General features: G+C 41.5%; 2 protein-coding genes across 2 annotated transcripts in view; both read right to left on the bottom strand.

Moving 5' to 3' along the window:
- The window catches only part of eif2ak3 (eukaryotic translation initiation factor 2-alpha kinase 3), a 32586-nt gene extending 22720 nt beyond the window's left edge, over window positions 1-9866 (bottom strand). The window contains exon 1 of the mRNA XM_038728395.1: window positions 9344-9866. Within this exon, the coding sequence (XP_038584323.1) occupies window positions 9344-9651 (308 nt within the window). The 5' untranslated portion in view covers window positions 9652-9866. The remainder of the gene's footprint in view (window positions 1-9343) is intronic.
- A 1308-nt stretch (window positions 9867-11174) lies between these two features.
- On the bottom strand, window positions 11175-18942 carry rpia (ribose 5-phosphate isomerase A (ribose 5-phosphate epimerase)). Its single transcript, XM_038728777.1, has 9 exons — window positions 18615-18942; window positions 17477-17537; window positions 17094-17149; window positions 16685-16744; window positions 16353-16417; window positions 16197-16265; window positions 15466-15607; window positions 14239-14338; window positions 11175-14027 (listed from the first exon to the last, which is right to left on the bottom strand). The coding sequence occupies exons 1-9, from the start codon at window positions 18924-18926 to the stop codon at window positions 13930-13932; spliced, it is 963 nt and encodes a 320-aa protein (XP_038584705.1). The 5' UTR covers window positions 18927-18942; the 3' UTR covers window positions 11175-13929.
- Window positions 18943-19160: the final 218 nt, after the last annotated feature.

The raw sequence follows: 19160 nt of genomic DNA, 5'->3' as shown, positions 1-19160 counted from the left end.
CCGTCTTTTATTCGGAGTCGATGGATTCGTTCAGTGACATTTCTGATTAGTCTTGGCTTTCTTCTGGGCTCTCCAATACTGGCAGAAAATTATGTGTTCACAAATATTGTCTCAACTGCTCACGATGACAGCTTAGAGAAATACCATATCACTGCTGTTTAGAAAACAACCAAACCCTTTACAGACTTGTATCATGCCACGTTCACAGATCTTTGCGAGTAAACAGACCACAGATAAACCCCCATCTTAAGCCAGTTTGATATAATGAAAGATGTTTGGCCATCATTGGCAAAAGTTACGTTAATTCCTCAAAAATTGGCTTTCGTGATGCTAAAAGAAAGAAAAAAATTAAATAGTGAATAATGTTATTACAAAATATAGTGGAGGTATTTTCCACATATAACCATTCAGAGGCATTGTTGGCAGAGACACAGTGAGCAGCTAAAAATAAGATGCAGGGGGGGGAAGTGTTTTCCCTTAGATGATGTATGGGCTAAGGATTTCTCACAGCCCCAGCACACTTTACCTCTGAGAAAAGATTTTAAAAATTCTTGTGGTGATGGATTTTTACATTTTAGTTTTCCCCACCCCAATTAATTCTGTAGCTCTACCAAAAAGTTTTCTTTGGTGAAGGGCTTTTCTATCAGTAGTAAAGTACAAATTCTCCAAATGAGTTTTATTCCTCTTTGTGCCGACAAAGCAAGATTTTTTTTTAACAGCGATTCTCTCCTTTCGTCTAGTAACTCCAGGCTAAAAACAGTCTGACTGACTTGAATTAATCCAGACATCCAGCCCCACCCTTTGCCTAACTCTTAAGGTTCTGCTGCACTGCTTGTCAATCATGTCCTGAGCTCTGGCAGGGGCCACCTCCTGACTATTGATTTGTATCTGTCTGGAGGAGATGCTGTCAACGGAGCTTTTAGCTTTATTTAACCAGCAAGGTTTGGCTGAGCACACATGCTGTCTCTGGGCACCCACTGCTTCACATCCACACAGCTGGGACCCAACCAGTTTCCCTCTGTTGGCCACTGGGGCATATGAGGTTTTAACTGCCTCCCTTAAGGGCAACAAGACAGCAGTTGGTGAGGGAAGAGACAGTGTTACGCTTGTTCACTTTCCCAGCTCAGACTGATAAAATGGGGAAATAAAGAAAACATGGACTCATCATCATCTTTATTTACATGCACTGTGACAGTTTTCAACTAAGCTGAGTGTATATTGGAATCTTACATTATCCATCATTTAGACTGAGCAGGTGAATTGCTATTGACCAACTATAACCCCTTACTGATTTAGCTTATCGAACGCTCTTCAGTCATGAAGGGGAGGGAGCATGTTCAAGGATGTTTAAGCCTCAGGACAACTAAGACATGGATTGTTTCAGAGAGTGCAAATCAATTTGAGGAAGGTTTCTCTTATGTTTAACTGCAGTCATTGACACCATCACTGGGAGTTACAGTTGCTGATCTGGACCAACTAGTTGTTGCAGCTCAACTGAAGCAGGTAGTTTGCATAAAAATGCTAATAAGATCACTTAACAGTAATGAGCCATGTGTCTTTCAGTCCCATCAAAGCCAAGATTATCTCCCCAAATCTGCTCTTAGCATTAGCAGCTTCGTCACTAACACTGAAGTGTAGAGTACTAAGAAAAACATTGTTTTCCCTCTCAGCCACCAATAAAAACAGAGCATTAAAGCACTCTCTCACCCTCATGATTGGCTGCGAGACCCTGCCAAAAAATTTTAGGCTGATTGGTTGTTGCTAAGCAGTCAGCTCACTGAGAGGGTGGAAAGCTTCGGCGGCCTCCGCTCGGTCGGCCCCGCCCCCTCCAAGTCATGCTGTGAATGTAGAAGTGAGGACGAAGTCACTGAGAGCATCGAGTTCAACTTCAGAGATTGAAAGGAGGGTGCGCAAGAGATAGAATTTCATGCTGATAGGGAGATCAAAAGGTTTTTGTGGACTCTTTGTACTCTAGATAAAGGATAAAAAGGGAGGTGGGATGGGGGGCTCTTAACTCTACAACTTAGGAATCATGATGGTAATGGAGAGAACGAGCAGCGGAGGAGTCGGCAACAAAAACAGTACTAAACCGAACAATAAAAACAACTAGAACAAAACAAACAGCTGTACTGTATCATTTAGAACTCAGGGCAATTTATTTTCCACATCTGAGCCCCGAGACACTGCTGCTCTGCCCGTCACCAAAGGGATAATATGTAGCCTGTGGGGCTGCTGCTGCCGACTGTGGCAGATGCAGGCGGCGGAGATACTGAAGAAGACGTTGGAAAGGAGAACGTAGAAGGAGTAAGAGTAGTGAGGCTGCCAACCGACTGAGGGTTGTTAGCGTCCTTGCCTGTAATCCTGTCAAAGTGTCATAATAGTGCAGAGGGTTTCTTCAATCACAAAGCATATGGCGGAGCAGGGAGCCAATTAGCCTCACTCTCACCAGACTTTCTGCTCCTCAGAGACATTCAGCCTCAGTCTGCACACACACACACACACACACACACACACACACAAAACCAAGTTGATGGTAAACACTCCATTGAAAGAAACAACCAGGATGTTTACACAGGCCGAGTCTCCAAGGAGCGGGAGCCGTCGAGCCAGACCAATCGCAACAGCTCCCACTTCCCAGCAGCCAATAGAAGCAGTGTTTTTCTCCTCCCTTAGCCAATGCGCGGGCAGCTCTGCAGACTCCGAGCCAATGGCACGGCAGAGCTGCCTGTAACCATGCAACAGCGAGCAGCCTGGATGCACGCTGGAGTGTGGAGTTCTGCTGCCGCACAGCTGCCACCCAGCCTGCCATGCAGACACCGAGAGGCAGAACAAAAATACGAGAGCATGGGGAGCACGTGGGGAGAAAGTTATGGATGCAGCTCTGAGCCGGCCGCACCCAGCACCACCAGCTGCACTAGCAAGTCAATTGCATTCCTTTAAACTGTGCACATTCTGACAGATAATGCCACAGGAATGAGCCAAAGAGGGGAAGGTTTAAACATTCAATTTGAGATTATTTAATCACGCTCAGGATTATACTGAATTGCAGTTTCATCACAAAATAAATACCAGTAATCACAACATGTTTACAGTGTGAATAAATACTTGAAGCCCTGAAGGCTAATACCAAACTTATCAAGTTTTAAACTCTTTCAGAGCCTGTTAAGTCTGTCAATTGTGGTAATCCCATAATTCAATGCAGGATATTTTTAAGGCTTATGAACCTGCAGGCAGCTAGCACAACACAGCATGAAATCAAACCCCAGTCTTTTTATTTGGCAAACATGAATATGCTCCCATGTGTCTAAAAATGCCGAATATAAATGATCACTTACAATGACTAGATTAAATGTTAAAAGTTAAAAAAGAAACCTCTGTAGGTTGTCTCAAAGTTGACTGACATGGCAGTAATGTGCCACTTAGCCTGAAGAGAGAATAATAATTGCAGATGACATAACACCAGCACTTAAACGCAGCTTAATGTGACTTGAAGGTTTATATAACTGTCCTCTAAACCTTTTAAATAAACATGTTATGTCTTTGTCACAGCAGTTGAAGACTAATTGATGAGGACTTCAGTGACAGACCTGCGATGTGCAGTTTGCTTTAAACCTCGACCTCACATTCATCAGGGTCAATGCAGCAGACCACCACTGCAGAGAGCAAAGGGTGTGGTTGTAAAAAAAAAACAAAAAACCCACTTCTAGTGCAAGCATAAAACACACACACACACACACACACACCATTTAAAAGTGTTTCCATCACCCTCTCTCATTCTACCTCCTGCATAAGTGCGTTCCCCTCTCCAACCAGTATCGTCTCACACGTGGTAAAATCCAAACTCTATGGCGCCACGCTCCTGCTGGCTGATTGGCTGGGCTGCAGCTCTCATCCGAGGATCTGATTCGTTGTTGCTAAGCAGTGAGGAGCCATCGAGAGTGAAAACAAGACAACGTGGTCCTACTAACTACCAGCTAACTCCTTGTTTTCATCCACCCCTCCCTTCCTCAGAGTATCCCACCTTTTTGCTTCTGCCCCACCCATACTGCAGTGCTGCAGGATGGGTCCCGGTGACGTACCAAAATAGCCACTGACCTAATAAATTCACTCATCTTGATAATCATATTCAAAACTAGTATTATTTAGCAATCACATTTAGGAATAACTGTTTCTACTTCAGGTCACTACACATGGCTATGAAACAATCTACAAACATCTTGTTAAATGAGCAGTAAGCGCTTCTGTAACCCAGACAGTGTTCATCAAGTGCAGAAAAGGTGAGGAAGTCAGCAACAAAGACACCAAAGGTCATTACATCCCTACATCAGTAGCTGCTGCTCAATTTTTAGTCAACTTCTGCACACCAAAATAATAATTTCAAACAAGCATTATTACAGTAAGCAATAAAATAAGGTTACATAAGGAGAAGACAATCAGGATAAAATAGGTAAAAAGAGATTATATAAGCTGGTTTCAAGTAGCACCAAGTACAGCAGTTCGAGTTATCCATTAAGACCTATCCAACGTAAAACAACTGCTGCACACAGACTGAGTTTCAAGAACTGAGTTTAAAGTGCCCAATTAAAACTTCCCAGAGGGAGTTCAGTCATCTTCATCTTGACCTGTTATTTTGGGGACAGTTGCTATTAATAAAACCCACAACATCTCCCTGGTTACAGAGAGCAGGCTACTTAAACAAAGTAAGAGGGGGGGGGGGGAAACAACAAGGAAATGAACTCTCCCCTTCCCAAAAAAAAACCTCTTCTTCTGCTCCTCCGTTACCTAACTATAGCCAGACCCATGTGGCCAACTCAAATTCTGAGCAGTAGCCCGTCTCTCTGACGCAATTGGCCAACAAGTCGCCCGGCTCGGCCGATTGGCTGTTGCTAAGCAGTAGGCTGGTAGGAGCCAGCCGACGAGCACGGCGGCCCAGAAGAGCTGTTGCCGCTACAGGGCCCTGAGGGGGGTATGGGGGGGGGGGGGGGGGGTGGTACTGAGCATGGGGGGGGGGGGGGGGGTAGCAGGTTCAAACAAAGCTGCTGTCCTCTCGCCTCTCACCTCCAAGGGCTCCCTAAGGTGATGGAGGCCCCGATGGAGAGATCACTGGCGGAGACATCAAACCTGTCAGTGCCGTCCCATGCATGATTCACACACAAACAAAAGCCTTCAAACACACACACACACACACACACACACAGAGACAGATGTATACACTAATGTATAGATGTCAGCGTTAAAGGTGAGGTGACAGCCGTCAGCCGACACGACAGCAGCTCTTGTCATAAACTGAAGGCCGGATCAAAGCGAACATCTAGAATATTTATAGATTACAGGATACGGGGGCGTAGGAGGGAACGGGAATAAAAAAAAAAACAACAACTGCAACTGACAGAAACTTAAAATTAAAAACTTAAAATGTTGACATCTGAGCGGAGACAGTTTTTCAAGCTGTCCGCATGAAATGTTTTGAAGTGCTCCACTCCAAAATCTAATTTGTAAGAAAATAAAAACACAAAGAGATCCAGGCTGTGAGAATTAAGATATTGTCAACAAAGCACGAAAGTTACCAGGATCCTTCCAGAGTGGAATAAGTGATTCATTGGTTTGAATTTTGTGTCTGTAGTGACTTCATTCACATCTCTGTGAAGTAATTTCTCCAGCCAAAATGATCAAGGGTGTGTTAGCATTTATTATTGTCACAGGGTGGCACGTATCACAGGACATGGTCTGTTTGACTTGGAAAACAGCAACAACCGCAGGTAAACTTTGAAAGGTCACAGAAGGAAGTGGCGATATATTTTCAAAAGGCTGACCTTATTAATGCTGGAAAAAGTGTTTCTGTTACATGGGTGGGTTTCCTCTCCATTTTTCATTACTTTGGATGTTTGAATCTCTATCAACACAAACCATTATATGTACCTTATGCTTAGTCGGTTTTGTTTAAATTGACCCATTTGAAAAAGACAATTCTCCTGGCTGAAGGATGGAAACAGAGCACGGAGTAGAGTATATGCTCAAGGGATGACATTAAAAAGCGTGTGTATGTAAAAATGGGCATGTGTGAAGGTAAGGGAGAGCACTGGGGAGAGAGCAAGTGTAAGATGAGAGAGAGAGACAGTTAGTACGAGAGATAGACCTCAACATACAGACAGAGACAGACATCTGTGATAGCTTCAGCTAAATCAAACATATTTGTTGTTGTTTTACAGACAGGCTTTTTAATGAATAATTCACCTGTTCATTCTTGCTGTATCTGTCACACAAGCTACTTTGTTAATTTTTTATCTCATTGATTAAACATATCTGTGTTATTGTTTGTTATGGTGATTGTGTGTACATTCACACCATCAACGGCAGCATTTTGAAAACTGGCAGAACAAAAATGTTATACTTTAGAACGTAATAAACCAAAAACAAAACACAGAATGGAATACTTTAAACTTTTAATAATACGGACAAATTATTCTAAACATATTACCCAAAAAGTGATTGGTACAAAATGTCTCAAAGCCAATAAGTGGTGGCAGGCAAATGTGTGAATGTACAACATAGATATATATATATAACGAGAGAGAGAGAGAGAGAGAGAGAGAGAGAGAGAGAGAGAGAGAGAGAGAGAGAGAGAGAGAGAGAGAGAGAGAGAGAGAGAGAGAGAGAGAGAGAGAGAGAGAGAGAGAGAGAGAGAGTTACTTGTTTAATGAAATGTGTGGGGTTAATTGATGTAGTTTGTATGATGCTTTGGCAATATTGTTGTTACACATTCATGCCAATAAAGCTAATCTGAATTGAAATGACAGAGACAGAAAGAAGAAAGGGGGAGATACAGACTGGGACAAAGTAAGAAAGGAAAAGCAGCAGAGACAAAAAGCCAGTGACAGACACAGTTAGGTATACTGTATAGCAATAGACGCAGAGCGGTGGCAGGGTGTGACCAGCAGCAGGATGACACTCAGGAGTTTTCCTGCAGCAGCTGAGGTGCCTGGCAGGGGAATAGCAGGCTGCTATCAGAGCAAACTGTTCTGCTAATTACTTTCGATTTCCTCTTGATACTGTACTTCAGATGAGGGGCAGAAGCCTTATCCCCTTGAAGTCCATTACCATGTGTTGCCCTTTTACAAGACTTATTTGCCATCATATTTATCCTGATAAGTTTATGTCCTTGCTGGTGCACGGGGTGTCAACAGTGGTGTACACAAAGATTTCACTCCCGTAAACAACATGTGAAAACACTTTGTCTTACACAGTTTTTCAAACTACCATATACAACAACTTATCACACTTTTCCTCTTGACGAGCTTCATGGGACTCACAGCACAGTGTGCGCAGTGGCTCCCTGTTGTGACAAAGCTGGGTTTGCATGGCATCCCAAATAACAAGAACTAAAATTTGATGCTTTGGGTGGTTGTCAGAAAGCTTTTAAGTAAGCCTCAACATTAAAAAAGGTTGACGGTAAATGGGAAACATGCTGCATTTTTATCACCAAGTAGATACAGCAGCAGCAAGTTTCAGTATTAGGGTAAGAAGCGGCACCACAAGCCTTCAAAAGGTTTGTTTTCCATTGAAAATGAAATGTGACTGACTTCAGTCCATCTTTCTCTTGAAAAGCAGACAGCATATTAATACTACACAGAGAATTATTTAGTGACTGACCCGATATGCTTCAACAAAGAGAAGGCACTGAAGTAAGAATGATAATTTCAGTGATTACAGGTATTTGTAATGGTAAAGAGAAGTAAACATCATGAAGAACACACTGCGCCAAACATCTAAGGTGGGCGTCAAACCTACTGTTTACCAAGGAAGACAAAATCAATGCCCTACCCACTGCGCCAAGAACTGCATCTCACCTCACATTGGGCAGCAGCCATAGGCAGCAGCAGCCGGTCTTACGGGTTTGGTAAACCTGTGGACGGTGTGAAGCCGTAAACTTTTGACTGGCAGGATGATAGGGATTTTCTCAGCAGAGTGACAAGCCTTTACATGACAGACTATTATAAAATAAATACATGTGCTTGTCACCTTTAATTAGTGTTCTTGGTACATGAGTAGAGCGATCACCGAATGTTCAGTTTTCATTTATAACATCTGCTTCCAGTTTATGTCAAAAGACAAATTCCCTAGCAAGGCCAATATTTATCTTAAACAAAAACTAAAACAGTTTCTATTTTGTTAAACAACAGATCCCAGGACACATGCAGCATCTCAACATGTGAAGCCAAACACTTTAGATCATGTATGAAATCTTCATCCCTCACTGTAAATGACTACAAACATCACTTGATTCTTCTGCTAAATTCCCAGGTAACTGCGGTTAATTAAATAAACGGATTTCAGGTTTACTTCTCTCTGCTAAGAAGTAGCTGACAAGAAGATTTGCCTCATGAGTGGATGGTATCTCTGTTAAGTGGTTGGGGATGTTCCCTTCATGTAACGCAATTTCTGCATGATAATGAATGGATGCAAACTGACGACTGACTGAGGAGAGAAAATCAACAAGAATCTACGGAAGCATTTTCAGCAGTCACGTCATATTTTCGTTAAACAGAAACCTGTTTACTTATCACAAACATTGAACCAACTGTACTGCACGGATCTGTGGATTCAACTGTGGACACAACTTCCAACAAACCCACATAACAGCCAAGCCATGCCTATTCAGGACGTGTCCCAGCTTCACGGTTAGGGAGACTTACAGTCCCTTCACAAAGTTTCTGGTCGATCAACTAGAGCGCGTTAAGCACCGACATGCCCTAGTCCTCCTTTCTAAAAATGTGACCTTTTATCAACACACTACAGCTAAGTTAGTATTCAAAATAACCGCAAATGACTAAAAAGAAGCTCTATTTATTGTGTTTTTCCCTACGTCTACTTGTCACGCGATTTCCATTCAAACTAAGTGCTCTGCTAGATGAAGTAAAACTCGCTCGTCAACACTGACAGTTCGCTGACACCACTTAATGTTTCTTCCACAATAAGGTATCAAGGATATGGAAAGATGAGCTGGAATAACGAGCGTTTAAACACTGTTTATGTGTCGGGGCCACAAGAAACCGCATTCACACAAGTGGAGTAACGTTAACGTTAACTTACTGAGGCGGATGGATACTGTGCGTGCGCCCAAAGCGCGAGACTGTACGTTAGCTGGCAAAACAGTCGGTAAATAAGTCTTTTAGCTAGCTAAGTTAGCTCAATTAAAAACACAACGCAAGTTTTTCATGTTTTCATTGTGTTTGTCACTTTGGAGGTCGACTAGTTGCAATTTGCAGGTGTTAAACACGCATGTCACACTGAAAGTTTTCACAAAAAAATGGGTGTCTAGCAAACTGCTCGCATCACAAATTACCTTGTCTGTCGGACGCTTCCGTTACTTTCTCCGTGCGATTCGTCTGCCTCCCCCGCGGACCCGTTGTCGTCGTCCTCCACGGTAACGTCTGCTACAATGACCGGGGCGCCTACGTTCTCCAAGCCCCGCTCCATGACTCTCAAACCATCTTCCTCCGAGGTCGAACCTGAGCCCCGGGTGGCGGACTGCGGCTCCCCCCCGATGGCGGAGCCTTGAGTTTGCAAAATCCCGAATCCGATGAGCGCTTTCAGCAACAGCAGGAGCACCAGGGAAATGCTCACGTTTCCAAAGTGAAGCCCCCTTTCCATTTGTAAGACTGGCACATTAGTGAAATATGAGATTTACATGCCACTGGCCTTGTAAATCTTAACATAAAAAACTTAAAAGTGTAAAAAAAACAAACAGTTTAACTACAAAGAAAACTCCGTTGTGTCAAAACGTCCTTTCAAATCTCTTCTTCAAGTAAACATAAACAGCCACTGGGACACCATGTTATTCCCTTTATACTTGACTCAAGACTTGCCTTGGTAACGCTAAGTCCCGCCTTGTTTCTACACTAGGATTGGACAGTAAAATCCCTACATTCGTTAAAAAATCATGTAACCGCTTCTGATTGCGCCGTTTGCTGTCAATCACGCATACTCGCATACTAAGCAGAATACGATTGAATCAGAGATCTGTCACTCGAAGAGGCGGGCTCAGAATGTTACAGCCCCCCAAACAGTGAATTTCATTGGCCAATCCAGTGTTTGTCAAAGCGACGCAGGCGCACTAGCTACTGCCACACAACGGGAGCATAAGTTGACGCAAAAAAGTCCCCGATGGCGCTTCCTGTGGCGGATATTTCATTGGTGGGATGTGTCGTCGTCTGGCCAATAAGAGAGAGAACGCTGATAAGCAGCAACTCTATTGGTCGATCCCTGCACCGCTGACTAAATGCAAGCACTCGATTCGATATTTCAGGTGTCATTCATGAGTAGTTGTCAAGACAGTCGATATGAAAGCATCAACGTGGCTTCACTGTAGATTATAGGTACATTTCCTGTTCCTGATCACGAGTTATGTTTTCTCACTTTCGACTAAACAAACTGGAGACTGACATGTCTGTTAAAGACTCTGAAAGCATTAAAATTTTTATATATAAAGCGTATGTAAAACTACATGTCATTCACGGAGCTTTCAAGTTCCTTTTTTTATTTTTTTCATATATATTTTTATAAAAAATATGTTACTTTAAACGTATATCAAAAAGCATTTGTAGCAGTGGAGACTAGTTCAATGCGTTTAAGATGTGTTTTATAATAATCTTAGGTGGCATTTAAGGTCATGTGAGCACCTTGCAAGCCGCTTGCATTTCTAGCGTCCCCAAGTGGCAATAAAGAAGAACTGCACCATAAAAGTTTTCTTTCCACCTTCACTTTTGGTCGAAAGTTTCCTATCTGCATTGACATGAACATTTAAGAATATTCTGTTGTTACAAAGCAAGAACAAGATTTTCTCACCTACCTCTACTGATATTTACAAGGGTTGCAACAAAGAATCACTTTAATTATCATTTAATCTAAATATTTTGTTTTTTATAGATTGGTCTACAAATGACAGGGAAATAGAATATTACAACTTTTCAGAGTTTACTATAATAGAGAGAAGGAAATATCTGTAAAGCAAGAACTTGTGAATATTTGGCCAAAAAATTACAATTATTATAACAAGTGTCACCAACAACATTTAATATATAGTTTTGGAGTTTGTCTTTCACCGTTCAAGTTGTTGACAGAATGACAAGATTATTTTCACCAAATTATCAGAAATGAAACACAGAGGCACACTGTTTAAACTCAATTTTGGTCCTGTATTGGTTGACAAAGAAAATAGTACCTTCACAGCAAAATCATTATCACAGTCATTTGGTAAAGAAAGGAATAAAAGAAATGCTGGTGATCCAACATGGGGTAGATCTTGTTTTGGATCCACACCAGTCCACATATTCCTAGTTGATTTAACCTTCTTAGTATTGTATAGTACAAAAACATAAACATACATAATTAAAAACCAAAGTGTAAGGCATTGTGAGCCAAAAGCAAAGTGAATAGCTGCTTTCCAAAAGAAGGGATATCAATCATATGGAGGAAAAAAAAAAATAAGACAAAGTATCACACATTTCAAACCAATGATGGTTGTTGTAGACAGTAAAGTTACTTGTCATTTGTGTAAGGAAAGACAACTTGACTATTTGAATCTTTGAGAAAAGGAGTGATGAGCTTCTGATTGCTTTTTGAGAGGGGTTTGGGGGGGCAGTAGCATTTTGAAAATAGTCTAGTAAATAGTATTTTTAGACTATTTCAACAACAGTACTGTGCTGATTTGAGACACATTACCTCAGTGAACCTACTGCACACTGAGCACAGATTTTATAAAACACCTTAAAGCTGCACGTACAGCTTCTTTTTTAATGTTCCCCAATTAGAAATGAGATAGGACCTTGCGAAACAAACTGACCAAACATGATATATTGGAATTTGGATTTTAAGTGCAGCACAGAAATTAAATCAAACCTTGTGAATTTTTATTTTGTCTGTATCAACTGCATTTTTTTATATATTTTACAAGTAAATGTCTTTCCTAAAACCTGATGATGCAGCTTTTAACAACAGGCAGTTGTTCCAACAATGAAACCAGCTACATAATAAATTAATTTTGCTGCATCTGAATTAAAAAAAAAAAAAATAATAATATAAGTGTTTTATTGCTTTGGTGCGCCAAGGCACAAATGTTACTTGTGGAGCTGTTGGTTCAGATTTGAGCTACATCAGTTCACCATTAACTGTGACCATTTTATAGAATAGCTGCCCATCACCCTTACCCCAAAGTGTTTCACAAGTCTTTCTAGAGCTATATTCAAAGTTAAGTTTATGGCACAAGACTTCCTGTGACCAGACAGCTTGTGTAAGATAAGAAATTGTCATGCAAGTAACTTACAGGCACAAAAAAGAACCAACACAGTGGAAGGAGTTACGTTCATGAAAGTACACCTTCATTCAGTTGTTTGTTTTGTCAAACAGTGAGATGCTGTGGAATTTAACTGACTTGACTAGTGTAATTCTACAGAAACGTTGCTGAAACCCAGAGAAAACCACAAAAGATTTCCACTGTACTCACAGTTGCAGAGCAGGAAACCAGATTACTGGTCCACAACAACAGTGGCTACCATATGCTAAAATTCAACAGCCAAGGACATTAGAACTTCCATAGAGACCATGTATCCCACAAGTGGAGTGACAAACAAATTTACACATCCAAAATTTTCAAGCCAGCTCTGCGCACCATAACTTTAAAGGAATCTTATGTGACGGAATGGAGTCGTTAACAGGTTTAAATCCTGAGATGCACATGTGGTTATACTTGTCTAACCTGTACAGTTGGACATGTTGACATGTTCTGCGCAACATCAGAATTCCTAGCGGAGGATGTTAATTTGTTGGCATGTGCGGCTGAAAAATGAACCAAGAGTTGCTGAAAGACACGACAGAGCAGAAAACCAGGAGCTTCAGTGACACAGAGAAAGTAAAGGAACGGCGAAGCCTGCATGTTTCAGCAACAGGAAGTACATACTCTTAGTGAAAGGACGATTTCAAGGTTTGATGGTTCTCAACCCTTTTGCTGCAAATGTAGCAACACCTATAGGTGGTGTTTTAATGCCAGCAGAATCTACATTATATTTATTACAGCCCACATCTGTGCTGCATGGTATGTGTACACCATACACATACCAACAACATTGTATCATCACAGTGTCACGTGTCTTCCTAACACAATTACCAAATAATAGAAGCTTCGTACCTGCACCACAGGGTTTCCCTAAACTGTCCATGGCATTATTAATTTTTGGAGCTTCTTGCTGTCTAAATTAGCATATTAATGAAGGAAATTAATTTCTTGAGACATGTATAACTTTCTATGTTGTAGTATGCAACTCATTTAACTCCCCCATTCTGTAATCTAATTAAACAAAAACACTTCAAGGCATATCAGCTCTCTCACTGCTTAAAATGTCTTGACTACTATACTTTTGTTTGCAGCAGCCCAGCAAATGACCATAGTTTGATGTATGATTATGAGCTTTTTAAATGCAACTATAATGGCGTCATGTCTTTTAATAGATCATAAAATATAATCAAGGCACACCTTTATTTAGCAGCACCGAAGTGATTCACCAAGCTAGATGAGAACCACAGCACTGCAGACATTCAGTCAAACTTGCTCATTACAGCAAGAGCCAACGCTTCCAGGCAGAGACCAGGCAGCCAAACTGAGGAAATACAGGCTGAAAAAAACAAAACAAAACAGGAAGCATAACAGATGCACTTGATTTTACTCATCAGGCACTATAAAACATGCAGAATCAGAAGCACCGCTTGCAGGATGAGAAAAATCAAGTGATCCTCAACAGGATCTGGTTTTGTGATGTGTGAAAACTTCCCTGCTACGACACAGTCCGAGACCAGGTGTAAATCATGAACACGGCACTTGCGGGGAAAGTGAGGTCATTCAAGAGGAGGTAAGAGACTGTGATTATGGCAAACTCCTCAGTTGACTGGAGGATCCCGAACTTGCACGCTTCCATCCTCCATCCCAAAGTAGGCTCGCTCAGCCATGCCAACGAAAAGCCCCGTCTCCACCACCCCTGAGGAGGACAAAAACAGAGATACTGAGGGTGTTGTTGGACAATATAGGTCAAGTCTTCCTCTTGATTGCTGGTTTTGTTCAATTTCAGTCCATTATGCTAATATTTCCTGTGTGTGATGAGCAATGATTGGTTGGTAGGATGGTTGGCCATCACCAAACACAAACTGCACCTTACTTCATAAACAAACAGTCATCTGTCAGCTCCTCACCTGGAATCATCTTGATTGCGGTGTTGACTTCCTTCCAGTTCTGAGCGTGCTCAAACTTCCAGTCCAGGATGAAGTTGCTGTTGTCAGTGACCACGGGACCCTGAGGGGCAGACAGGAACAACTGAGGCTAGGTCTGAACAATTAAAAGAAATATTGAAAATGGCCAAGTGCTATGTCCAAATCGCAGCAGCTGTATTTTCTTGATTTAAAAAAAAGAAATAAGAACAAAAAAGAGGAAGGAATAAATGAAGCACTGCGGTGCTACAGAGATCATGTTCTCCAGACATAAGGGAACATGCTTGTTTGGTACATATCCCAGCCAAAATCACATTATTTTTGTATTCTTTTCAGTGAAAATGTAATGCAAAGTTACTATTGCCACTAACATGGTGACTCATATCACAATATCTGTCTAAATAATCTTTTTTTGTGCATGTCGTTCAGGCCTAACTCAGATCAGGATATTTATGCCCTGAGCTAACTCTGGGGACTTTCAGAAAAGCACATAAGAAAATTGCAAACAACATCTTTTTAAGTATCACATGAACACTGATGACACAACTAAATGTTTATCACATTGACCACTTATCACAATGTGTTGAGTTAGCTGAAAATAATCATTATCATGCGAAGGTTGAACAGCTGTCTATTAGGATCTTTGTTTTCCAGTCCACTGTGACTCAAGATAGAAACTGAAGGACTGGAACAAAACTCATGTCAACAGTTATTTATTTTGTTGACATGATGGAATACTTCTGAAGTCTTAACAACAGTGTAGTGGCAGAAAGCTCTTCAAAATTAACCTGCTGAACAGAGAAGTATACCAGTTAACCAACTACAGACTGTCAGTGAGGCCTTTTTGTCCTCTGGATTCAGTGCAAACAAGACAAGACAAACAAAACAGGGACCCAGTCAAGAAAAAAAACTGCTCCATAGCGCTACTAGAGCTCAAACACTCCACAGGGTACGTTTAAGCTCACACAAGTCCAGAAAGACTGTACATTTGGATTGACAGTGTAGCCTTTTCAGGGCTTCATGTCAAGTTAAAATTAGTTTTAGTGTCACCATAAAAAGGTTTTCTACCTGGAACTCAGGACCACCACAGGCCCCCCGGAAAGAGAATCTAAGAGATCTAACAGTATTGTATGAAAAATAACACAGAAAGCAAAGCTAGGAGTACAGAGGTGAACATTCAGTGTGCTGGAGTCAAGCAAATCCTTCACTTACTGCTTTACTGACAGCCATTCGTAAGTTGGCCTCCCCTCCGAAGCTTTTGGCTATCGTCCTGGAGACAGGGACGTACGCCATGGGGATCACCTCAATAGGGACTCCCTTCTTCCACTGCTCGCCCAGAGCCTTGGAGTCCTTCCTGGGAGGAGAAAGCAGAGTTTTTAATAGATTTTTAAAATCACATAGATGCAGATTAAAAGACACCTTTTATATTGTAACTACTGTTAAGGAGATATTTTCTGTTGGATCTGAGTTTATACAGAATTACACAATAAATGTGTTCCTACAATAGTATCATGTAGGAAAGGTGTGAAAAAGGTAAAAAGAGAAATGTAGAAAAGGCTTCTAGCTGTGTGAAAGCAGAGTAACAATATTCAGCAAGTCACCCAAATTTCAATTTATTACTTGTAGCTCAGAGTGACTGAGTCACGTTGTATAGAGACAGCCAACAAGCTTATCTCACACAAAAATATTTTTATTACTTAACATTTTAATTCATGCTTTAGTTAGTGCTACCAACTGGTGGTTGTAAAACACTTTGCTAATGCAGTCTAATAGAAAGATGGAATTCAAGATTCTTGTACAGTTCCACCTCTCAATCAGCTGGATTTAACAAATCTTTAATGATAAACCACAAAACAAATCTTAAAATCAAAGTCTGGCAAAACTGTTTCCAGACTTTTTTCTAATTTAACTTCTCTTCAAGAGGTAAGCCAGCAAATACAGACCTGTAGTCGGCAATGACAACGAAATGTTTGGCACAGCCGGCTACAATCTTCTCCTGAGTCAGGCAGCCGCTGTGATGCAAACAGAGGACGTGTGAGAGAGATAAAATCAGAGGAGACACTGTTTAAGTTCTGCTGTCTGTATTAAACTGTACTCACCCTCCACCTTTTATCAGCGTGAGATCTGCATCCACTTCATCTGCTCCGTCAATCGCCACATCCAGCTGTGTGGGAGGAATGTAAAGACAAATTTATTACAAAAGGCAGCATGCAAAGCAAAAAGGTACAACAAATATTCCCGAACCATTCTCTGCATTTAGAATTTGCAACAGTCAGCTCCAGTTCATGTTCGTTTTTTTTTTTTTGCAGTTGTACAGGCATAACATTCACAGCGCTCCAATTCAAGCTGACAGGATTTGAGCTCCAACATATTGTGGTCCTTCCACATTTCCAATTGGCTTTCAAATTCATTTGCAAAAAGCTCGTCATACCTCTGGGTGCCTGTCCAGATCCGACAGCGTGAGGCCGTGCTGCAGAATCAGCTGACGAGCCTGTGGGAGGACGAGCCGCGAGACGGGAGAAAATGAGACAACCACGAAAACAGCAGGAAAAGTGACAAGAAAAGCAGAGGAAAAGCTGCAGTGCCATTTCCATTTCGTAGGGCACGCTTGAAACACGAAAACAGCAATTAATGTATTTTCTCTTGCAAGTCACAGTGTCATCTATAGATTTAGACAAAAAAAAGAAATGACAATGTGTGTGGCAATGAATTGCATTCAAAAGCATAATGTTGCAGCACACACTGTTGCCAAATGCTGTGTATACAACATTAAGCCACGAGGATGAAAATAATTAGAAGTCATGTTGGAGTATAAGAAAGACTAAATGTCTCAAACCAACCTGGAAAGAGGTAGGCACACACACGATGTTCAGTTTCTCCTGACGCACTCTCTCAGCTGGAATGAACAACATACACAAAGTTTAAAAAAATTCCAATCCAAATGTTGGCACTTCTTCATTTATGGTTTTTCACTTGTGATGACAAACCAGAACAACACCCACTAGAGGTAGTATGTTTGATGAAACAAGTCGTGCACTGCAACCTCAACCTTGTGCTTATTTACACCCAAGCAGACTTACCTTAAAACATCCAAAAAATAAGCAATGAACTTTCTGCTACTTACTGTGGCCAAGTTATTGTCTTAAAGACAAGAGCCAGATGGTTAGGTGTAATTCCTGAGACATAAGACCATCTAAAATCTGAATTATAATGTTTCGCTCACCTAATCTGTCCACGGCATAGACAATGGTTGACCCGCTGCCCACTCCAACCACCTGGTTATTCTATGGAAGAAAAAAAAGAACACAAACTGGTGCAAAAACACTTCATTTTGAAGCAATTCCTTAAAACAGAGGGGACGCAAAGCTGCCATGAGCCCGATAAGCATTTACTTTCCTGTAGGTGGGCCGACAGTGAGAATCAGTGATCACAATATCCTGAACAGTACTTACAGCTGATCTAATTGACTGCATTTATGTGTTCATGTCTTCATGGTGTTTCCATATACTCACACATACCATGAACACGTTAATATATCACACAACATCTAGTTGAAACACCAGTTTTCTTGATATGTGATACCAACAGACTGCAAATATGTTCACGATAATGTGTCCACCTCTTATTGTTTCTGACATTTCATGAGCTTACAGTCGGGATGTGGGAGGTTAAATGTCAGAATCAGAAAGAGCTTTATTGCCAAGTAATGTTTTAGACATATGAGGAATTTGCTTTGGTAATAAGTTGATACACTTAGACAAACATACATTTGACATAAATAAATGTAGAAATATATAAATATGGAATAAACAAATGAAAGTTATATAAGAATAATAAAAGAATAGAGACAAATAATACAATGCAAGGAGTCTAGTCTAATTCAAGCATCTGGAAAAGACAAAGGTATCACATTTTCACAGTAGAGTCTGGACAGACAACCTGTTAACTCTATTATCCATTATGCAGTTACAACAGCAGTGCAAAGTTCTGTCAGCTCCTGCTTCTAATTTCAGGCTGCAAGTTTAAATCATGCATAACATTGTTAGCTCATCTATTTCTGTCTTGCTTGGCAGCTAACACAGACTAACATACGGTTAGTATTTTTAGTCTTTAGCCCACTATCCGGGGACAAGCATGCATAACACTGAGCTAATTCCCTGCCAAACCGTGCAAGTTAAATAACAGCTATACGTTAGCAAGCTAAGCTACGTTACTTTATATCTCTGTTTGTTTGTTTGTTAGCTAGCCCTGCTAGCGTGCAGCTAAGAGGTTTTATCTGAGCTGGTGTAACGTTAAACAAGAAGCTAGCAGGCGGTGAACACATGTCGGCTAACAGCGACGCTATGAGCAGTCATCTGTACCTGGACGTGGTTGTCCACGGAGGCGTAAGCGGCCAGTTTCTTCGCTTCTTCTGCCATGTTCTCACCGGACACACTGAACAGACGCACGTGTTTCTGGCTGCTCAGAGCCGCCAGCCTGCAAGATGCTGAAGAAGACAGAAATCCAGCTGCGAGGTTGCTGAGGGAGACCCACCCCTGGAGTCTCATGACCCGGCCCACACAGACACAGATGGGCAGGTTTCTCCTTCCTGCGCCAGGAAGCCAAGAGCGACGTTTTAAATGTGTGCTTTTAATCCTGTTTGACAACTGATCACCTGTCCAGTGTCTCCTCATATGACTTGGAGATCTGCGGGTTATCTGCGCAGGTACAGCGCAGCAGCGACCCCACCGGGGCCCTGGACACTCAGAGGCTCACCTGCTCGGTATGCTGTCAGAAAATAACTTTCTAGGGATTGTTTGTGTAAAATATCCGTTACAAAGCTAAATCACACCATCATACTACATTTGAGGATATGCATCTTCAGTGTGGCTGATCAGTGTAAAGTTTGTCCGGAGGGTGGCGCAAGA

This window comes from Micropterus salmoides, unplaced genomic scaffold (assembly GCF_014851395.1).
Source record: "Micropterus salmoides isolate LMB-PRFRI ecotype aquatic unplaced genomic scaffold, ASM1485139v1 Ms_hic_scaffold_19, whole genome shotgun sequence".
Classification (NCBI taxonomy): Eukaryota; Metazoa; Chordata; class Actinopteri; order Centrarchiformes; family Centrarchidae; genus Micropterus; species Micropterus salmoides.
Note: the sequence above shows the minus strand (reverse complement) of the source record. Positions and strands in the feature narration are given on the sequence as shown.

What these genes read in the sequence shown, in the direction of transcription:
- rpia (XM_038728777.1), bottom strand. Translation starts at nt 18,926, where the DNA reads ATGAGGAGACACTGGACAGGTGATCAGTTGTCAAACAGGATTAAAAGC. An exon ending in CCGTGGACAACCACGTCCAG is followed by an intron (nt 17,538 to 18,614) that starts GTACAGATGACT and finishes TTTCTTCCATAG; the next exon opens with AATAACCAGGTGGTTGGAGT. An exon ending in GTTGTCATTGCCGACTACAG is followed by an intron (nt 15,608 to 16,196) that starts GTCTGTATTTGC and finishes TTCTCCTCCCAG; the next exon opens with GAAGGACTCCAAGGCTCTGG.